Source organism: Pseudophryne corroboree, chromosome 3 (assembly GCF_028390025.1).
Source record: "Pseudophryne corroboree isolate aPseCor3 chromosome 3, aPseCor3.hap2, whole genome shotgun sequence".
Classification (NCBI taxonomy): Eukaryota; Metazoa; Chordata; class Amphibia; order Anura; family Myobatrachidae; genus Pseudophryne; species Pseudophryne corroboree.
Genome location: NC_086446.1, coordinates 67,125,603 through 67,148,332, shown reverse-complemented (window position 1 = coordinate 67,148,332; position 22,730 = coordinate 67,125,603). Strand labels below are relative to the sequence as shown.

The 22,730-nt window shown below is 48.4% G+C and overlaps 1 protein-coding gene across 1 annotated transcript in view; it reads left to right on the top strand.

Moving 5' to 3' along the window:
- The window catches only part of LOC135057166 (uncharacterized), a 264,057-nt gene that overhangs the window by 61,133 nt on the left and 180,194 nt on the right, over positions 1–22,730 (top strand). Inside the window, exon 6 of the mRNA XM_063963065.1 lies at positions 413–2,046. Within this exon, the coding sequence (XP_063819135.1) occupies positions 413–2,046 (1,634 nt within the window). The remainder of the gene's footprint in view (positions 1–412; positions 2,047–22,730) is intronic.

The window sequence follows — 22,730 nt, the reverse complement described above, 5'->3', positions numbered from 1 at the left end:
AGCAGAAGGGGGCAGTATTACCTAAATTATTAATAAGCAAATAATTACTGATGTTCTAGAATCTAGACTATTCTATCTGTGACAAAGAACAAGCAGATGCATTGCAATAGATACATTTGCAACATTTGTATATCTTTGCACCTGCTAAGCTCATGAGAATCTTTGCTGGGAATGTGAGAATATAAACCTTAAAGACAAATTCCCATTTCTAAATGTTAGCATACATTTGAACAAACCACTATTCTTAATTTAACGCTATCAGTTTAAAAAAATAAAAGTTCCAACATTTCAACAAAATTAAAAAAATACAGACGCTGTATGAATAGGTTTCGTCATCTATTAATGTCATTATACATTGGTTAAAAGAATTTTTTTTTATTTATTAATTGTATTATTTTATTTTTATCAATAGAAGTGTCCAAGATGAGCGATACATCAAGAGAACTTCCTAATTATGCAACAGAAGATGGAAGGATTACAAAGCAGAAAACAGAACCAAAAGTTTCTAGAATATGTTCCAGAAATACTGACAACAGTGGAAAACATTTGTGTAAAGAATCAGTCTCATGTGATGATGAAAACCTCACACACACCGACATGTATACACCCACAGATCATACACGGTATCCATCTCATATTAAGGAGGAATCAATCTCATGTGATGGAGGAAACCTCATAGACACTGATAATTCTACACCCACAGCTCTTACACAATATACATCTCATATTAAGGAGGAACCAGTCTCTTGTGTTGGAGAAAGCCTTACAGGCCGAGACATTAATACAGCCACAAGTCATACACAGGATACATCTCATATTAAGGAGGAACCAGTCTCATGTGGTGGAAGAAACCTTAGAGACACTGACAGTTCTACAACCCCAGATCATACACAGTATATAACTACTCTAATTAAGGAGGAATCAGTCTCAGGCGATGACGGAAACCTCACAGTCACTGATATGTGTATGCCCACAGATTATACAGAGACAAGATATACAATGGAGGATAACTCCTTAAGAACTCTGGACAATCGTGATAATAATGAAACCGTTCCAAAATCTCACCACATAGCACAACGTACAGACACTCTTTATAACTACACTGAGCGAGTTCCTAGTAACTCAGCCTATAACATACACCAGAGGTTTCCCAACACATCACAGCCTGGTCACCAGAGTATAGGCCGAGACATGTCATTGTTTACCTGTTCTCAATGTGGGAAGTGTTTCCCGTCTTCCTCAAAGCTCACCAGACACCAGAGAATACACACAGGAGAGAGACCGCATCCATGTTTTGCGTGTGGAAAAAGCTTCTCGAGTAGCACAAATCTAACGACACATCAGAGGATTCACACTGGAGAAAAACCGTACTCTTGCTCAGAATGCGGGAAATGTTTTGCAGGGAGCTCAGATCTTGTGAAACACCAGAGAACTCACACAGGAGAGAAGCCGTTTGCCTGTTCCTACTGCGATAAATGTTTCACCACTGGGTCGAGTCTCGGTATCCATCAGAGAGTTCACACCGGAGAGAAAATATTCTCTTGCTTCGAATGCGGAAAACGGTTCAGCTGCAGCTCGTCACTGGTCAAACACCGGAGAATTCACACCGGGGAGAAGCCATATTCCTGCTCTGAGTGCGGGAAATGTTTTACTAGCGGCACAAACCTTATTACGCATCAGAGAATTCACACGGGAGAGAAACCGTATTCTTGTTCCACCTGTGGGAAATGTTTTGGTGGCCGGTCGGATCTCGTGAAGCATCAGAGGATTCACACTGGGGAGAAACCTTACTCCTGCCTTGAGTGTGGGAAATGTTTTGCCCAGAAGAACTGTCTGATTAAACATCGGAGAGTGCACACAGGGGAGAAGCCCTTCTGCTGCTCCGACTGCGGCAAATGCTTTGCCAGGGGTTCAAATCTGGTAACGCATCAGAACGTTCATACAGGGGAGAAGCCCTACCTGTGCCCAGAGTGCGGGAAATGTTTTGGGCACAAGAGTAACCTGAACGCACATTTAAAAATTCATTCACAAGTAAAACAAATTGTCGTTGAATAACGCGAGACCTAACTGCTGCTGAAAGATAATCCTGAATATTAACATAAATAAAATCAAAATGAAAGTCAACTTTTATTTATTTTTGTACATTTTAAATGTATTTTATCCATTTAGATAAACTCAAATACAAAAAAATATAAACTACAACAAAATAAAACTAAAGCATATAAATAAGCAAGTTATCAACGTTATTGAAAAACTACAAAATGACATCAATATAACAGTGACAATATACTATAATCAAGCAGTACAAGAAAGGATTAGGGGATATGACATGGCCTGGCTGCAGTGAGAATGCTACTCTCCAGAATCTGCTCTTTAACAACTAAAATATAAATTGAGGTAAATCTAGGCACGCTGTCATACTCTGAACGTAATGATTTAAGGCAGTGGTTCTCAAACTGTGTGCCGGGGCACCCTGGGGTGCCTCAGAGCACTTGCAGGAGTGCCTTGGATTGTTGGTCCAGGACCAATTCAAATTATTTATGGTCAATGTAATAGGCAAAACCAGTGCTGGTGGCTGCCAATCATAAAATATGTGGGCAAACAGAAGCAAATCATTGTCCATCACCACCTAATTGAACCTAAGCTTAACTTTTGGCCTAGGAGTGCATGAAAAACATTCTGATACTCCAAGTGCCGCGATTCAAAAAAGTTTGGGAACCACTGATTTAAGGCTTTGGCTTTTTACGGTCTATCGGGACGACAGTAGTTTCCTGCTATATTGCCACCCATGGGAGACTGCTGCTCAAATATTGCTGGGGAAGGCATCAGCTCAGTCGCACTCTTGGCCGGAAAACCCAGACCTGACAAGAAGACTGCTCCAGTGTGTTTTATTATTATTATATTATATTTTATTTGGAATCAAAAGGGATCCACAGAGCCTTAAAAAGTACTGAAACAGTGCAAAACAGTATAGAGCATAGGATCCAAGCTCTATAAACACTGAAGCATATTCAGTTGTAATACCAACAAAAGCATCACCAGCTGATCTCAAGGTTTGGTGCTGTGGTTTGCAATGAGGAGGAAATGATGGTATAAGTGAGAGAACGAAACAGCACACGAGGGAAGAGGGTCCTGCTTGTGAGTTCTTACACTCTATGGGGGAAGGGACAGGCTGACGGGGTAGAGGGCTGGCCACCTTACCAGGAGTGTGCATTAAGGTGGATGGTTTTAGGAGACTCCTCATGCAGAGATGCTACTAAATGAATGGATGTGGGAGGAATGCAGAGAGGAGACGCAGACAGCTGGAGACTGGTGGCTCCTTTTCAGAATGAAGCAGTCAGCTGGAAACTGGTAGTGCCTTTTGCAGATTGAAGCGGTCAGCTGGAAACTGGTATTGGAGCAGGTGCAGCAGCAAACTGAGCCAGGGAGATGGTCTCTAAGTAGACTTTTTTCTGGCACTTGTTAGGGTGCACCCTACTCGCACTCTATGTGCTGATGGCTGAATAGACACGTGATTGAAGCAGCTGGAGTTCGGTTGATTGGAGACTGTCAGGTGACTCACACCAAGATGGCAGCTCCCATGCACCACAGAATATGCGCACAGTTCCTATTTAAAATATAGGTGGTAGGAGCACCAAAATGAGGACTGCTATGGGTGATGGTGCTGGGGAAGGGGTGCAGGGTCAGAGGCTGAACTAGCAGTGGTGCTAGGAGGCACCAGCCAAAATCTTGCCTAGGGCATCATATTGGTTAGGGCAGGCTCTGTGGGCAACATCAGCCAAAAAAACACACAAGACTAACACTAGGGTGAGGGTCTCTCCAGCACTTTATAATTGGAAACACCTGGAATTAATCATTTCTATATTACTACGGATATAAACCTATCCTATCCGAACACTTACATTTCTCCTTCATCCACTAGGGGCCACTGGAGCGTAGTTACAATGGGGAAATAGTAGGCAGTAATTGGGAGCTGGCACTTTAAAATTCTAACACTGTGGCTAGCTCCTCCCCTACTATCTCCCCTCCAAGCCAGTCTTAGTTAGTGCCCGAGGTGAGCTGGTTCACTTGGGTTTTAGCTGAAGAAATTTTTCTTTTTTCTTTTCATTTTTCTTTCTTACACACACAGACTGGCAGCTTTGCCACTGCCAGTCTGCACCGCGGGAGCTGCCGGCGGGGTCCCATCGCAGCTGCATGCGGCTCGGGATGGGCCCCGGCTGAGAAAGACACTGAGCTCTCCTAAGCTGGCCGGACACCGCTGCGTGCGGCGCGTGTCGGGGCCACTCCACCAGCAGAAGATTCCGGCAGCATGGCAGCAATAAGTCTTAAAAGGGGCCGGACACCGCTGCGTGCGGCGCGTGTCGGGGCCGATCTGTCGAGCAGTGTAAAGTGCGGCACCTGACGGAACTACAGGACAGCGGTGAGTACAATCTCCCCCCTCCTCCAGACTGATTTATTATTTTACATTGTCAGTTTTAGTGGTTTAATGGTGCATTATGTGGTGGTTGGACGGATCCCCTATACTCCCCAGCCATAGACAGGCTGGAGGGTATCAAAGGCGCACTTTGTATTTTAAACATTAGTGGGAGCTTCAGCCCGCTCTGTAAGCGGGCTCAGCGCTCTCCGCTCCCCGGCTGCAGCATACAGGCAGCCGCGTGATACACGCTTCCCGCTTATTTTTACAGCAGCAGCGGGTTTAAATTTGAATTGAGCGCCAAAAGGTGAGGGGGCGGAGCTAACTCCCGCTCCGTACGGCGGGCTCAGCGCTCTCCGCTCCCCGGCCGCAGCATACAGGCAGCCGGGGAGATACAGGGCGCTTCCCGCTTAGTGAACAGCAGCGGGTTTCATTTTGAATTTGGCGCCGAAGCGGGGGGGGGCGGAGCTAACTCCCGCTCTGTACGGCGGGCTCAGCGCTCTCCGCTCCCCGGGCGCTACAGCACCGCTTACAAGTCCTCCGCTCCCCGGGCCGCTACAGCACCGCTTACAAGTCCTCCGCTCCCCGGGCCGCTGCAATGAGGTTATTTTACAGGTAATAAGGTGGGGGTGAAGCTTATTCCCGCTTTGCTCAGCGGGCTCCTGGCGGCGGCTCGTTGTCAGGCAACAGATCCTGTCTCAGGGGGATTTTAGTTTTTTCTGTGCAGGGAGATGCTGACATATTTTTCTCTGACGTCCTAGTGGATGCTGGGAACTCCGTAAGGACCATGGGGAATAGCGGGCTCCGAAGGAGACTGGGCACTCTAAGAAAGAATTAGGACTACCTGGTGTGCACTGGCTCCTCCCTCTATGCCCCTCCTCCAGACCTCAGTTAGAGTCTGTGCCCGGCTCGAGCTGGTTGCACACTAGGGGCTCTCCTGAGCTTCTAGTAAAGAAAGTATTTATTAGGGCCCTCATTCCGAGTTGTTCGCTCGGAGATTTTCATCGCATCGCAGTGAGAATTCTCTTAGTGCGCATGCGCAATGTTCGCACTGCGACTGCGCCAAGTAACTTTACTATGAAGAAAGTAAGTTTACTCACGGCTTTTTCATCGCTCCGACGTTCGCATTGTGATTGACAGGAAATGGGTGTTACTGGGCGGATGCACGGCGTTTTAGGGGCGTGTGGCTGAAAACGCTACCGTTTCCGGGAAAAACGCAGGAGTGGCCGGGGAAACGGTGGGAGTGCCTGGCCGAACGCTGGGTGTGTTTATGACGTCAGCCAGGAACGAAAAGCACTGAACTGATCGCACAGGCAGAGTAAGTCTGAAGCTACTCAAAAACTGCTAACTCGTTTGTGATAGCAATATTGCGAATACATCGGTCGCACATTTAAGAAGCTAAGATTCACTCCCAGTAGGCGGCGGCTTAGCGTGTGTAACTCTGCTACATTCGCCTTGCGAGCGAACAACTCGGAATGAGGGCCTAGGTTTTTTTATTTTCAGTGAGATCTGCTGGCAACAGACTCACTGCAACGAGGGACTTAGGGGAGAGAAGCGAACCTACCTGCTTGCAGCTAGCTTGGGCTTCTAGGCTACTGGACACCATTAGCTCCGGAGGGATCGAACACAGGCCCAGCCTCGGTCGTCCGGAGCCGCGCCGCCGTCCCCCTTGCAGAGCCAGAAGCATGAAGATTTTCACGGAAATCGGCGGCTGAAGACTCCGGTCTTCATTAAGGTAGCGCACAGCACTGCAGCTGTGCGCCATTGCTCCCTGTGCACACCACATACTCCGGTCACTGATGGGTGCAGGGCGCTGGGGGCAGCAATTAGAGTACCTTAAAGTGGCTAATCACACATAATATAGCCTAAGAAGCTATATATGTGTAAAATACCCCTGCCACATTATTATTATAAAAGCGGGAGAAGTCCGCCGAAAAAGGGGCGGGGCTATCTCCCTCAGCACACTGGCGCCATTTCCTCTCACAGCTCCGCTGGAAGGACGCTCCCCAGGCTCTCCCCTGCAGTTTCCAGGCTCAATAGGGTAAAAAAGAGAGGGGGGCACTAAATTTAGGCGCAAATACTATATATATAGCGGCTATAGGGTAAATCACTTGTGTAGTGTAACTCCCTGCATTATATAGCGCTGTGGTGTGTGCTGGCATACTCTCTCTCTGTCTCCCCAAAGGACTTTGTGGGGTTCTGTCCTCAGTCAGAGCATTCCCTGTGTGTGTGCGGTGTGTCGGTACGGCTGTGTCGACATGTTTGATGAGGAGGCTTATGTGGAGGCGGAGCAGGTGCCGATAAATGTGATGTCACCCCCTGCGGGGTCGACACCTGAGTGGATGGATATGTGGAAGGAATTACGCGACAGTGTCAACTCCTTACATAAAAGGTTTGACGACATAGCAGATGTGGGACAGCCGGCTTCTCAGCCCGTGCCTGCCCAGGCGTCTCAAAAGCCATCAGGGGCTCAAAAAACGCCCACTACCTCAGATGGCTGACACAGATGTCGACACGGATACTGACTCCAGTGTCGACGACGATGAGACTAATGTACATTCCAACAGAGCCACCCGTTACATGATTACGGCAATTAAAAATGTGTTGCACATTTCTGACATTAACCCAGGTACCACAAAAAAGGGTATTATGTTTGGGGAGAAAAAGCAACCAGTGGTTTTTCCCCCATCTGATGAGTTGAATGATGTGTGTGAAGAAGCGTGGGCTTCCCCCGATAAGAAATTAGTGATTTCTAAAAAGTTGCTAATGGCGTACCCTTTCCCGCCAGAGGACAGGATACGTTGGGAGACATCCCCTAGAATGGATAAAGCGCTCACACGCTTGTCAAAGAAGGTGGCACTACCGTCTCAGGATACGGCCGCCTTAAAGGAGCCTGCGGATAGAAAGCAGGAGGCTATCCTGAAGTCTGTATATACACACTCGGGTATTATACTGAGACCGGCTATTGCTTCAGCATGGATGTGCAGTGCTGCTGCTGCGTGGTCAGATTCCCTGTCTGATAACATTGATACCCTCGACAGGGACACTATATTGCTAACCATAGAGCATATTAAAGACGCAGTCTTATACATGAGAGATGCACAGAGGGATATTTGCCGGCTGGCATCTAGAATTAATGCAATGTCCATTTCTGCCAGGAGAGGATTGTGGACTCGGCAGTGGACAGGTGATGCAGATTCTAAAAGGCACATGGAGGTTTTGCCTTACAAAGGTGAGGAATTGTTTGGGGACGGTCTCTCGGACCTCGTTTCCACAGCAACAGCTGGGAAGTCGACATTTTTACCCCATGTTCCCTCACAGCCAAAGAAAGCACCGTATTATCAGGTACAGTCCTTTCGGCCCCAGAAAGGCAAGCGGGTTAAAGGCGCGTCCTTTCTGCCCAGAGGCAGAGGTAGAGGGAAAAAGCTGCACCATACAGCCACTTCCCAAGAACAAAAGTCCTCTCCCGCTTCCTCTAAGTCCACCGCATGACGCTGGGGCTCCACAGGCGGAGCCAGGTGCGGTGGGGGCCCGTCTCCGGAACTTCAGCGACCAGTGGGCTCGCTCACGGGTGGATCCCTGGATTCTACAAGTGGTATCTCGGGTACAAGCTGGAATTCGAGACGTCTCCCCCTCGCCGTTTCCTCAAATCAGCCTTGCCAACAGCTCCCCCAGACAGGGAGGCAGTGCTGGAGGCGATTCACAAGCTGTATTCTCAGCAGGTGATAATCAAGGTACCCCTCCTTCAACAAGGACGGGGTTACTATTCCACAATGTTTGTGGTACCGAAACCGGATGGTTCGGTGAGACCCATTTTAAATTTGAAATCCTTGAACACTTATATAAGAAGGTTCAAGTTCAAAATGGAATCGCTCAGGGCGGTTATTGCAAGCCTGGACGAAGGGGATTACATGGTATCACTGGACATCAAGGATGCTTACCTGCATGTCCCCATTTACCCTCCTCACCAGGAGTACCTCAGATTTGTGGTACAGGACTGTCATTACCAATTCCAGACGTTGCCGTTTGGTCTGTCCATGGCACCGAGGGTATTTACCAAGGTAATGGCCGAAATGATGATACTCCTTCGGAAAAAGGGAGTTTTAATTATCCCGTACTTGGACGATCTCCTTATAAAGGCGAGGTCCAGGGAGCAGTTGTTGGTCGGCATAGCACTATCTCGGGAAGTGCTACAACAGCACGGCTGGATTCTGAATATTCCAAAGTCGCAGCTGGTTCCTACAACGCGTCTACTGTTCCTGGGGATGGTTCTGGACACAGACCAGAAAAAAGTGTTTCTCCCGGAGGAGAAAGCCAAGGAGTTGTCATCTCTAGTCAGAGACCTCCTGAAACCAAAACAGGTGTCGGTGCATCACTGCACGCGAGTCCTGGGAAAGATGGTGGCTTCCTACGAAGCAATTCCATTTGCCAGGTTCCATGCAAGGATCTTTCAGTGGGATCTGTTGGACAAGTGGTCCGGATCGCATCTTCAGATGCATCGGCTGATAACCCTGTCTCCAAGGACCAGGGTGTCTCTGCTGTGGTGGCTGCAGAGTGCTCATCTTCTAGAGGGCCGCAGATTTGGCATACAGGACTGGGTCCTGGTGACCACGGATGCCAGCCTTCGAGGCTGGGGGGCAGTCACACAGGGAAGAAACTTCCAAGGACTATGGTCAAGCCAGGAGACTTCCCTACACATAAATATTCTGGAACTAAGGGCCATTTACAATGCCCTAAGTCAGGCAAGACCCCTGCTTCAACACCAGCCGGTGCTGATCCAGTCAGACAACATCACGGCGGTAGCCCATGTAAACCGACAGGGCGGCACAAGAAGCAGGTTGGCGATGGCAGAAGCCACAAGGATTCTCCGATGGGCGGAAAATCACGTGATAGCACTGTCAGCAGTGTTCATTCCGGGAGTGGACAACTGGGAAGCAGACTTCCTCAGCAGACACGACCTCCACCCGGGAGAGTAGGGACTTCATCCAGAAGTCTTCAAAATGATTGTAAACCGTTGGGAAAGGCCACAGGTGGACATGATGGCGTCCCGCCTCAACAAAAAACTAAAAAGATATTGCGCCAGGTCAAGGGACCCTCAGGCGATAGCTGTGGACGCTCTAGTGACACCGTGGGTGTACCAGTCGGTTTATGTGTTCCCTCCTCTGCCTCTCATACCCAAGGTACTGAGAATAATAAGAAGGAGAGGAGTAAGAACTATACTCGTGGTTCTGGATTGGCCAAGAAGAGCTTGGTACCCAGAACTTCAAGAAATGATCTCAGAGGACCCATGGCCTCTGCCGCTCAGACAGGACCTGCTGCAGCAGGGGCCCTGTCTGTTCCAAGACTTACCGCGGCTGCGTTTGACGGCATGGCGGTTGGACGCCGGATCCTAAAAGAAAAGGGCATTCCGGAGGAAGTCATCTGTCGATTTTCTTCCAAAAAGAACTGGCTTCACTGCCTGAAGTTCAGACTTTTGTAAAGGGAGTGCTGCATATTCAGCCCCCTTTTGTGCCCCCAGTGGCACCTTGGGATCTCAACGTGGTGTTGGATTTCCTAAAGTCGCATTGGTTTGAGCCACTTAAAACCGTGGAGATAAAGTACCTCACGTGGAAGGTGGTCATGCTGTTGGCCTTGGCGTCGGCCAGGCGTGTATCAGAATTGGCGGCTTTGTCATGTAAAAGCCCTTATCTGATTTTTCATATGGATAGGGCGGAATTGAGGACTCGTTCCCAATTCCTTCCTAAGGTGGTATCAGCTTTTCATGTGAACCAACCTATTGTGGTGCCTGCGGCTACTAGGGACTTGGAGGATTCCAAGTTGCTGGACGTAGTCAGGGCCCTGAAAATATATGTTTCCAGGACGGCTAGAGTCAGAAAAACTGACTCGCTATTTATCCTGTATGCACCCAACAAGCTGGGTGCTCCTACTTCAAAGCAGACTATTGCTCGCTGGATCTGTAGCACGATTCAACTTGCACATTCGGTGGCTGGACTGCCGCATCCTAAATCTGTAAAAGACCATTCCACGAGGAAGGTGGGCTCTTCTTGGGCGGCTGCCCGAGGGGTCTCGGCTTTGCAACTTTGCCGAGTTGCTACTTGGTCGGGTTCAAACACGTTTACAAAATTCTACAAGTTTGATACCCTGGCTGAGGAGGACCTTGAGTTTGCTCATTCGGTGCTGCAGAGTCATCCGCACTCTCCCGCCCGTTTGGGAGCTTTGGTATAATCCCCATGGTCCTTACGGAGTTCCCAGCATCCACTAGGACGGCAGAGAAATAAGAATTTACTCACCGGTAATTCTATTTCTCATAGTCCGTAGTGGATGCTGGGCGCCCATCCCAAGTGCGGATTGTCTGCAATACTTGTATATAGTTATTGCCTAACTAAAGGGTTATTGTTATGAGCCATCTGTTCGAGAGGCTCAGTTGTTGTCCATACTGTTAACTGGGTATAGTATCACGAGTTGTACGGTGTGATTGGTGTGGCTGGTATGAGTCTTACCCGGGATTCAAAATCCTTCCTTATTGTGTCAGCTCTCCCGGGCACAGTTTCCCTAACTGAGGTCTGGAGGAGGGGCATAGAGGGAGGAGCCAGTGCACACCAGGTAGTCCTAATTCTTTCTTAGAGTGCCCAGTCTCCTTCGGAGCCTGCTATTCCCCATGGTCCTTACGGAGTTCCCAGCATCCACTACGGACTACGAGAAATAGAATTACCGGTGAGTAAATTCTTATTATTTTATCTCACCTTGGCTACATTCCTCCCTGCAGGGGAGTCCTCTGCCAGGCATTTCATACAGGCTGTAGATCAGGGAGCCTGCTCTATAACAGGAGCTGGGGCTCAGCTCATTAATGATTGAAATCTGATATGCAATATTTATTTGCCCTACAGTATTTCACATAGACAGTATTTATCTACCCTGTTGGGTTCACTGTGTGAGTGTGTGTGTGTGTGTGTGTGTGTGTGTGTATATATATATACACAATACCATATATAGGGGGTAAAACCACTTCCGCAATGTTTTATAATAACAAAATACCGAAAACATCTGGTGCACCTAAATTAGCGGTACACTACATACAGGGCGGGGTGTTGCCTTCCCTTTATTATTCCTTGGTGTCACTGGGTACTAATGATATTGGTAATTTGGGGAATGTGTATATATGAGACAGTGTGGCTCAGCACACTAATCCCCTAAACACCCAACCACAGAGGCCTGGGTTCAAGTACCTCCACAGATACTTTAAGGCATCAGACAAATAGCGCTGCGGCTCAGTACGCTAGTAGCGGGTATCTGAACAGGGGGACCAGGGTTTGAATCCCAACGAAAAAAAAACAAAAACAAAACAACAACTTTAAAGGGAGCTCCTATAGCCTAGTGGCTAAGACTCCTGTCCCACAGCGCAGCGCTACTGGTTCAGGTCTCCGCTGCTCCAGAAAGTTTATTTGAATCGTGTCGGTCACTACACATTATAGTGCAGACCTTACATAGGGCTGTGTTTATATAACCACCTTTTCTCCTTTCATTTGTCTCACCTGGGATAGTCAAAGAATTCCCTCTTAGGTGTGAAGTATGCGGTGGAGCCATCTGCTTGGCCCTCCACGCACCTGCAGGACACTCCTGTTTGAACAGCTCAGATTATACAGGTAATGTCACTGCTAACCAGAGACCTTGTACGTCATTTCCCCTCTCCAGGTTTCTAAATGAACCTTGATAACCTTCCAGGTTACACGACTCGGCGGTGGAAAGGCCTCTCTGGGAGGAGACGAGAGATGTCCAGGATACGGAGGATGTCTGTTTTCGGTGCAGTCTGAACCAGTGTCTCAGAATATCCAGGTGCATTATACAGCAGTTCGTCTGATACTGCAGGTAAAGGAGGCGGACACGTCAGGTCCATCAGGGTTCGACGCCGATGACGAAATGGTCCAGTTTCGGATGGGCTGGGCAGGCTCCGGTAGGCGGCTTGCAGACACCCGAATACACAATTTCAGGTATCAAACAATGTTGGTTTTCCTATCCTTTCACCGCAGACGGAAGGAAATGGCATCAGAACCTCTCCAGGTATACCCCTCAATGTATCACGGGTCCAACAAGCTGCCGTTTTCCTGAGGCAACATTGCTCAGGTATCCATCGAAGACACATATACGGCAGCGGGGTTCTACCTTGTCCGGAGCAGGTAGGTTGTGGAACAATTGTCCTCTAGGTTACAGGATATTTCGCATCAGGATCAATTGATACTTTGGGACAGATCAGAATCACAATTCTGCTTTATGTTCTTTTGAGGTCTCCACATCTGCAGACTCGGAACCTGCATTTTCGCTTGGGCTGTCTTAACCCGACGACCTCTGGGGCTGCGACAGTGACAGGTGAACATGAAATCCTACGGGGCAGATGGTTCAGGGGAAGGAACTTTCTGCAGGATTTCTTGAACCATTGGAGGTAAGTCCACTTTTCTTTCTCCTACTACTGCCCCAGCTCCAAGACGGACCTTTACCGGTCTTTCCTTTAGATCTTTCCGTGCCCTTTCAAGCTTTCGACTCCACACGGGCGATATCTCCGTCGTCAGGGGATCTCAGGGTAACGGGCTGAAGCAGAGGGTCAGCATCCTCGGTCCAGTCTGATTTTAGGTCATCCTATACACCCACTACAGGTGGAGGGTCCCAGGGTAGGGTCCCAGGGTAGGCGCAGGTCGGTTGTCCTACGGGGAGTACTGTGAAGGCTTGGGCGGTTACAGACTAGATTTTGGAGTACAGCCGTCTCAGGAGTCCTTCGGCATGGGTCGGCCGATTTACGATGACAAGAGAGTCATACTGCAGGCGGCGCTCCATATGCTTCTAACCGCAAAGGGTGTTGATCCCTGTTTTTCACATATCATTTGAATCGGGACAGTTCTCAGGCCTTTGTTTTCTTTTCACGTTCCGAAGCCAGTTGGCTCGGCCAGGCCTATTTTGGACTTAGAATCCTTTCAGTCTGTGATTGCTAGTTTTGAACAAGAAAGGGGGTTTTACGCGTCCCTTGTCTTCAGGGATGCCTGTTTACTCATTTCCGTTGAGTTTTTCCTCATCGGGCTTTTCTCAGATTCGCATTACAGGATACTCATTTTCACTGTCAGTCCTTTCCATTCAGTCTCTCTTCCGCTCCCACAGGGTTCAGGAAGATCACAGAATAACTCTTTTTCAAGGGCAGGAAGTAACGTTGGTTCCCTAATGGGACAATCTACTGCTACTATCCCACTCTGTACATTAGGTGGCTTCTGAATATCCGGAGGATCCAGGAGCTTCTGGTTCGACACGGATCCAATTTATGCTCCTCGTAGACGTTTCTCAACACGGTCCGTCAGAGGATTTTTCCTTCCTCTGCACCAGGTACTCTATTTCTTAAGTCAAGTTGCGACGCAATGAGTGGTCGCCTACATTCCCCTCTGAGCGAAGGACAACAATCTTCTTTCCAGGTCAAGCCGCCAGGTCAGACTCCCGGGTGAGGGGACATTTCCCGGAGTTTTGTCAGCTGGTCCGCTGTTGGCGGAGATTTCGGATCGACCTCAGGGCGTTCTGACTTACTCTTTAACCCTTTACTACTCTCGGACGTGAGCTCTGGCGGCAGTAGCCGAGGATGCCCTCAGGGCTCCTGGGAGTTTCTGGTTTTTCTATCCTGCCTCCTTTTCTATTTCTACCTCACTTTCCGTAACACAGGACGGGAATATGCGCGCTAGTCCACTTGGTGGCTCCGGTTGGGCCACGCATGACTTGAAGATACAGCTACACCTGTTGTCAGTACAGGAGCCTTGGCTCCTACCTCGACTAGACTGTCTACTTCAACAGGGTCCTTTTCTTGGTTCATCTTAAACTGGTTTCGTTTAACCGTGTGACTGTTCACGAGACCTCAGAAGGGAGGAGTTCCCTAGTTCGGTTATGCTTACTGGGCCCCGATTTCAGAAGTCTGTTACCTCTTCTCGCTTTTGCCACTTTTGGAAAATTTTATGGGACATAGTGAGGATAAAAGGGGTTTTCCCCTTCTTTCAGTTACCATTCAGCCGTCATCTTTGGTTTCTCTGGGAGGTTTTGCTCGGCTGCGCTTCAAACCACATTGACCTGAATTTTAGGTCTCTGCCCTTTCGGTTTTCTTCCAAAAGAGATTAGCCTGGCGGCCGTAAGTTCGGGCTCTCTTTCAGGAAGTACTCTATTGGCAAATCCCCCGGCTGAGCTTCGGCCTCAGCGGTCGTTTCTTCCAGAGGGGATGTCCGTTTTTCATATAAATCTGACACTAGTGTTTTTCGGTCCTCTTTGAATGTTGTCAGGGCTCGCCGACTCTCTCTACAGAGGTCTTAGGCTATTCGACGAAGTGTTTTCTTCTTTGTTCTGTACGATGCTCCAGTACTAAATAGACGGGGTCCCAGCATACGCTGGGCCGTTGGATACATCTGACCATCAGACAGTCTTCTTGGCGGTTGCTCGGGAGCCTCCGTTTTCCATTTCCGCGCACTTTACGCGCGTTGTGGGACCTTCGTGGGCGACTGCCCGTGGGGTCTCCATGAATACTTTATGTTGGGTGGCTACTTGGTCGGACCGACATTCGTTTTGTCAAATTCTACAAGTTTGATACTTTCGCGGCCTCTGCATCACAGTTTGGCCGAGCGGTTTTCCAGGACTCTCAGCGCTCTCCCACCCGTTTTGGGAGCTCTGGGACGTCCCCATTGTAACTACGCTCCAGTGGCCCCTAGTGGATGAAGGAGAAATCAGGATTTTGGTACTTACCGATAAATCCCTTTCTCCGATTCCACAGGGGCCACTGGACGCCCGCCCAGCGCTGTTCCTCCTTGTTTTTTGCTTAACGGTTTGCAGATCACCATATGACTGCTTGTTGAGTTCGGGCTAGCCTGTTTTTTGTCAGGTTCTGTTCCAGGTTTGGTTTGTGTTATCCTGGTTTACAGGGCGTCATTAACCTCCTCTACCTTAAGGTTTGTTTATTCCAGCTCTCCTCGGGCATAGTTTTACGTAGACTGGCTTGGAGGGGAGATAGTAGGGGAGGAGCTAGCCACAGTGTTAGAATTTTAAAGTGCCAGCTCCCAATTACTGCCTACTATTTCCCCATTGTAACTACGCTCCAGTGGCCCCTGTGGAATCGGAGAAAGGGATTTATCGGTAAGTACCAAAATCCTGATTATACACAACAGCTCGTGTCTGAACACAAAAATCAGTTTGGAGAAGCATAATTCTAAGTTTGACTGGAGCATGGAAATAGTGTATAATTAGTTATCGTATAGAGTTGCTGTTCCTAAATGCTTCCACTTTCTAATATTATCACTTACAGTTGACCGTGGAATATCCAGCAGGGATGAAATGTCACAAACCGTCTTATTACAAAGGTGGCATCCTATCACAGTACCATGCTTGAAGTCACTGAGCTCTTCAGAATGAACCATTTTGTATCACAAATGTTTGCAAATGGAGACTGCATGGTTAGGTGCTTGATTTTATACACCTGTGGCAACGGGTCTGATTAAAACACCTGAATTCAGCAACTAACCGGTGTGGCCAAATACTTTTGTCCATATAGTGTAGGTTCCAGGTGGAGGTGAGAAGCCCTAATCTTAGAAAAGTATGGACAGAGCATACAGATGATAAAACATGTGGCTTATAGACTGAAAAATATGGCAATGCACCCCGCATCCCATCACTGACCCTCCTCAGTGCACTCGACATCCCATCACTCACCCTCCTCAGTGCACCCTGCAGTACCCACGGATATATATTTTGTTAATATCTGACAGAACATGGACCTCATCTTTGTATGCAACTCATAAGTTCATGATAAATTCTGTCCTCAGTATGATATGATCATGCAAGTGCAACCAAGGCTACAGAATAGCCAATGAGATTGTCATGCACAAACCTATTTGTCAAAAGTAAAACAATACGTTTTGACTCTTACTAGAGATTATCATTGTGATAAACTAATTTGTACCTTACCACTCTCTCATCTGGTTGATGACCGTACTGAACGAAGCATTGAGCGCCCTTTGGTAAACAATCTGCCATCACAACAGACAGCAGAAGTGTCTTTACTCCATTCAAACCTGGTTAGCAAGAACAGCAACCAGAATTTTTTCTCATTCTACCAAAAATTTTTCCAACATTCTCTCATCTGGAATCACCACGGAACTGTTTTAAATTGGACTCGGGCTTAATACAGAAAGCAGAAGTGGGTTTTATTTCTTTCTTCCTCCACAAGTGGCTGCCCACGGCCATACTATCCCAAATACGCCCGATCCTGTCCAATTTCGGAAGGCAAGCAGGGTAGGCCTGGTCAGTACTTGATAATAAAACAAAAGAAAAAAGGGAAAAGAAAAACAGTTATACTGAAAAGAGCAAATGAAAAAACAATAGTGTAGATTCTGGCGCAAGGTTATCAGCCCAATCTAAATCCTCAACAAATCTGCCCAAATAACAGATCAACCCATAACATGAAACAAACAATCGGAGGATAGATCAAAGGCGATAACAAGAGAAATAAGGTTATAGGTATACGTCACTTATGTAGTATGGAGTCCTTCTCAGAATTGCCACTCTTTTGATCGTCTCACAACATCCAGATATTAAACATGTAAAAAAGAGAAAGTACACACACATGGGTGGTATTGCATGGTAAAATGATTAAACAGCCCGTGAATGTCCAGAAAGGGAAAACCTAAAGTGCCGGACCAAATTTGATAGAAGATGAGGATAGTATCTCGCCACCACTTCACTATGTTTGTGGACGTACCGAAACGCACATCAAAATTGTCAGGAACAGGTGTGTAAAGGTATCTTTAGTACTATGTCCCACGTGATATAGAGCAGAAAGGAAAACTGCTACAGATAACGTACCCCACTCATTTGTAAAGGGGGTTACTCCCACGTATCAAGGTATCTTTAAACCATGATCAAAAATGAAATCCAAGTTAATTCAACAGGTTTATTCATGAAAAATCCATAAAACGGCAATCTGCTACTTTTCTATGATACTTCCACTCTCCAGTTTGTACAGTAACATGCAGGTCAGGTATAACAGACAAAAAACTGATGTAATCCGGTTTTACACCAGTACTGTCATGTTGGGCACACTTCTAAAGTAGTATCCCATGAAAAGAACAGAATGTCAATAAAAATGATAAAACTCACTGCCTGGTAGCACCAACGGCGTTTCGACCACTCGGGTCTTTTTCAAGGTGTGGCTATACCACTCTAGAAGTAAGCAGGGCAGCAAGTGCATGAGACTCCCAACTACCCCCCCCCCTCCCCCCACTACGGGACACTGTGGCCCGCGGGTGGGACAGCGGGACAGTCCCCAAAAAACGGGACTGTCCCGCGAAAATCGGGACAGTTGGGAGGTATGCTATGGGGGTCATTCCGACCCGTTCGCACGCTGAACTTTTTCGCAGCTGTGCGAATGGGTCAGAACAAGGCCGGAAATGCGCAGACGCATCGCTGCCTGGCGACGGCCGTTGCCGGGCAGCGACGAGAATAACGAAGAAAGCGTTTGCACCAGCAAACACAAGAAGATTGACAGGAAGAGGCCGGCGAGAGGCGTCAACTGACCATTTTCAGGGAGTGTCCGAACGCAGGCGTGCCCAGCCGTTTCCAGGGAGTGATCCTGACGTCAGCTCCATCCTGGATGATCGCAGCAGGTGAGTAAGTCCTGAGCTGTGCAGAGACTGCAAAAACTTTTGTTTGTGCAGCTCTCTGCACAAGCGTTTGCAGCCCTGCACAGCGATTCCCCCCTCCCCTGTAGGTGGCGACTACCTGATCGCAGCAGTGCTAAAAGTAGCCTGCTAGCAATCAGGTCAGAATGACCCCCTATGTCTTGCTGCCAGTCCACCTGCCCCCTCCGGCATCAACAATCCCCACTCTCTAGCCGCGGTGCAGGTGGAACAAAAGCTGCTGCAGCTACCGGCATAGATGTGTATGAAAGCGGCGCAGCGGTAGGCATTCCGGGGCCTCCCTGCCCCGCATACTCTCAGCCCCGGAGCCTCCACTGCGCGTGATGTCACAGAAGTGCCTCCCAGCCACAGCCGCGCCCAGATCCCCAGAGGCCCTGACTCCACAACACAGCACCTGGGCTTCCGGCCTGGAAGCCCAGGTGCTATGTAACAATGCAGGAAAACGAAGCGCTGGGCGGGCACCCAGCATCCTCTACGGACTACGAGAAAAGGATTTACCGGTAGGTAATTAAAATCCTATTTTCTCTTATGTCCTAGAGGATGCTGGGGTTCCATTTAGTACCATGGGGATGTACCAATGCTCCCAGTACGGGAGGGAGAGCGCCGAGGCTCCTGCAGAACAGACTGACCAAACTTAAGGTCCTCAGAGGCCAAAGTATCGAACTTGTTGAACTTAGCAAATGTGTTCGACCCTGACCAAGTAGCTGCCCGGCAAAGCTGCAAACCCGAGACACCCCGGGCAGCCACCCAGGAAGAACCCACTTTACGCGTAGAGTGGGTCTTAACAGAATTCGGACACAGCAGGCCTGCCGTAGAATAAGCATACTGGATAGTAAACCTGATACAGCGAGAAATCATCTGCTTAGAAGCAGGACACCCAACCTTGTTGGGATCATAAAGGGCAAACAGAGAATCTGAATTCCTGTGACGAGAAGTTCTCTTCACGTAAATCTTTAAAGCCCTCACAACATCCAAGCACTTTGAGGCAACTGAGGAGTCAGTAGCAACTGGCACCACAATAGGTTGGTTGATGTGAAAAGCTGACATAACCTTTGGAAGAAATTGCTGACGCGTTCTGAGCTCAGCCCTATCTTCATGGAAAATCAAGTAGGGGCTCTTGTAGGACAAGGCCCCCTATTCTGACACACGCCTAGGAGATGCCAATGCCAACAGTGTGACAGCCTTCCAAGTGAGAAACTTGAGTTCTACCTCCTGTAAAGGCTTGAACCAATCCGATTACAGGAACTGCAGCACCACATTAAGATCCCACGGTGCCGTAGGAGGCACAAAGGGAGGTTGGATGTGCAGAACCCCTGTTAAGAAAGTCAACCTCAGGGAGAGCAGCCAATTGTTTCTGGAAGAAAATGGACAAGGCCGAAATCTGAACTTTTATGGAGCCCAAGCGTAGGCACACATCCACACCTGCTTGCAGAGAGAGGAGAAACCATCACAGTTGAAACTCCACCGTTGGAAACTTCTTGGATTCACACGATGACACATACTTTTTCCAAATCCGATGGTAATGTTTAGACGTTACTCCCTTCCTAGCCTGTATCAGGGTAGGAATTACCTTTTTTGGAATACCCTTCCGAGCCAAAATCAGGCGTTCAACGTCCATGCTGTCAGACGTAGCCGCGGTAAGTCATGATAAGCGAACGGCCCCTGTTGCAGAAGGTCCTTGCGAAGAGGCCTTGGATCTTCCAGCAGTAATACCAATCCCTCCTTGACCAGTCCGGAGCAATGAGGATCGCCTGGACTCTTGTTCTTTTTATTAGTTTGAGAATCCTCGGGTTGAGTGGAAGTGGAGGGAACACATACACTGACTGGAACACCCAGGGAGTCACCAGGGTGTCCACTGCCACTGCCTGTGGGTCTCTTGACCTGGAACAGTACCTCCAAAGCTTCTTGTTGAGGCGGGAGGCCATCATGTCTCTTTGAGGTACACCCTAATGACTTGTGACCTCCTCGAACACCTCCGGATGGAGGCCCCACTCTCCTGGATGGAGATCATGTCTGCTGAGGAAGTCCGCTTCCCAGTTGTCCACTCCCGGAATGAAGATTGCTGACAGCACCATCGCATGCTTTTCTGCCCAGAGGAGGATTCTTGTAACCTCTGAAATTGACATTCTTTTCGTTCCGCCCTGTCGGTTTATGTAGGACACCATCGTTACATTGTCCGATTGGACCTGAATGGCCTGATCTTGTAGAAGATGTGCCACTTGTAGGCGTTCCAGAATGTTTATCGGAAGGATGGATTCCAGACTTGACCACTTTCCTTGGAAGTTTTCCCCTTGGGTGACCGCTCCCCAACCTCTGAGACTTGCATCCGTGGTTAGCAGGATCTAATTCTGAATCCCGAACCGTCTTCCCTTGAGAAGGTGAGAGGTTTGCAGCCACCAGAGGAGTGAAATTCTGGCTTTTGGCGACAGGTGAATCCACTGGTGCATGTGAAGATGAGATCCCGACCATTTGTCTAATATATCCAGTTGGAAGGACCGTGCATGAAATCTTCCGTACTATAGAGCCTCGTAGGAGGCAACCATCTTCCCCAGAAGGCGAATGCACTGATGGACCGATACCCGAGCAGGTTTCAGAACATCCTGGGCCATTGATTGGATCACCAACACTTTCTCCAATGATAGAAACACCCTCTGTACTTCCGTATCGAGGATCATCCCCAGGAAGGAGTGTCTCCTTGTCAGTTCCAAATGTGACTTTGGAAGGTTCAGAATCCACCCATGATCCTGGAGTAGTCGAGTTGAGAAGGCAATGCTCTGTAACAGATTCTCCCGTGAAGACGCCTAAGGATTAATGTTCACTCCCTGTTTGTGAAGGAGTAGCATCATCTCTGCCATGATCTTGGTGAACACCCTCGGTGCCATGGAGCAGCCAAATGACAGCGCCTGGAACTGATAGTGACAGTCAAGCAGCACAAAGCTCAGATAAGCCTGGTGAGGCAGCCAGATTGGAACGTGAAGGTACGCATCCTTGATATCCAGGGATACCAGGAATTCCCCCTTCTCCAGACCTGAGATCACCGCTCTCAGAGACTCCATCTTGAATTTTAATTACCTCAAGTAGGGTTCAATGACTTTAGGTTTAATATAGGTCTCACTGAACCGTCCGGTTTCGGTACCACAAGGTTTGACTAATGACAATGTGTTGTAGGTGAGGTGGAACTGAAACAATGACATTTGTTTGAACCAATTTTTGAATGGCTTTCTGTAGGATAGCACTGTCTGCCAGCGAAGCTGGTAAGCCTGATTTGAAGAATCTGTGAGGTGGGAGTTCTTCAAACTCCAGTCTGTACCCCTGGGTAACGATGTCCTGTACCCAGGGGTCTAGGCATGATGGTGCCCAGATGTGACTGAAATCCCTTAGTCTTGCTCCCACCTGCCTAATCTCCAGGCTGTGATGTCCACCGTCATGCTGAAGATTTTGAGGAAGCAGAAACTGGCTTCCGCTCTTGTGAACCTGTTGGTGCAGGTTTTCTAGATTTCCCTCGACCTCCTCTAAAGAAGGTGGAAGGGGGTTTGGACTTTTTATCTTTTGCAGTCCAAAAGGACTGCATCGTAGACGTAGAAAAAGATTTCCTAGCCGGTGGTGCTGCTGAGGGAAGAAAGGTTGACATACCCGCAGTTGCCATGGAGATCCACGTATTTAACGCGTCCCCAAACAGAGCCTGACCAGTAAAGGGGAGGTGCTCCACTCTTTTCTTGGATTCCGCATCTGCAGACCATTGGCGCAGCCAGAGTCCTCTGCGTGCTGAGACAGCCATCGGCTGCAGAATCCTGTAGGTGACGTAAAAACAAATCAATGTCACACCTATCCATAGCATCTAATTCCTCTAGTAATGTGCCTGACCACTTTACTATGGCCTTAGAAATCCACGCACATGCGATATTGGGTACTAATGCCACGCCTGTAGCCATGTATAGTGATTTGGGCGTAGTCTCAATCTTGTGGTCAGCCGGCTCTTTTAAAGTGGTTGAACCAGGGACAGGTAAAACCACCTTTTTGGACAACCTAGATACAGAAGCGTCTACAATAGGCAGGATTTCCCACTTTTTCCTATCCTCTTCTGGGAAAGGAAAAGCAATGAGAACCTTCTTTGGAATCTGGAATTTTTTCTCTGGGTTTTCCCAGGATTTCTCAAATAAGGTGTTTAACTCCTAAGAAGCAGGAAAAGTAAGGGAGGATTTCTTATTGTCAGTAAAGTAAGCCTCCTCTTCCTGCTCGCAGGGTACTTTTTCAGTAATGTGTAAAATGTCCCTAATGGCCTCAATCACGAGCTGCATCCCCTTTGCAAGGGATGCATCTCCCCCCTGCATATCCCCATAACTGTCCCCTGTATCAGAATCGGTATCCGTGTCGGCTTGCATTATCTTTGCAAGAGCACGCTTTTGAGGGTAAATGGTAAGGGCTGTAGATGAGGTAGCGGCAGGGGCGGATTGGGAACAAAAAGCGGCCCTGGAAAAATTTGTACTAGTGGCCCCACATAGGCAGCACCAGAGGTGTAAGGTCTAGCCATGGGCCATGGCAGCAGCACCCTCCCCCCAAGACTTTCCAGATAGTGGGCATGTCCAGCATCAAGGGGGAAGTTAAAAGGAAATAATTAA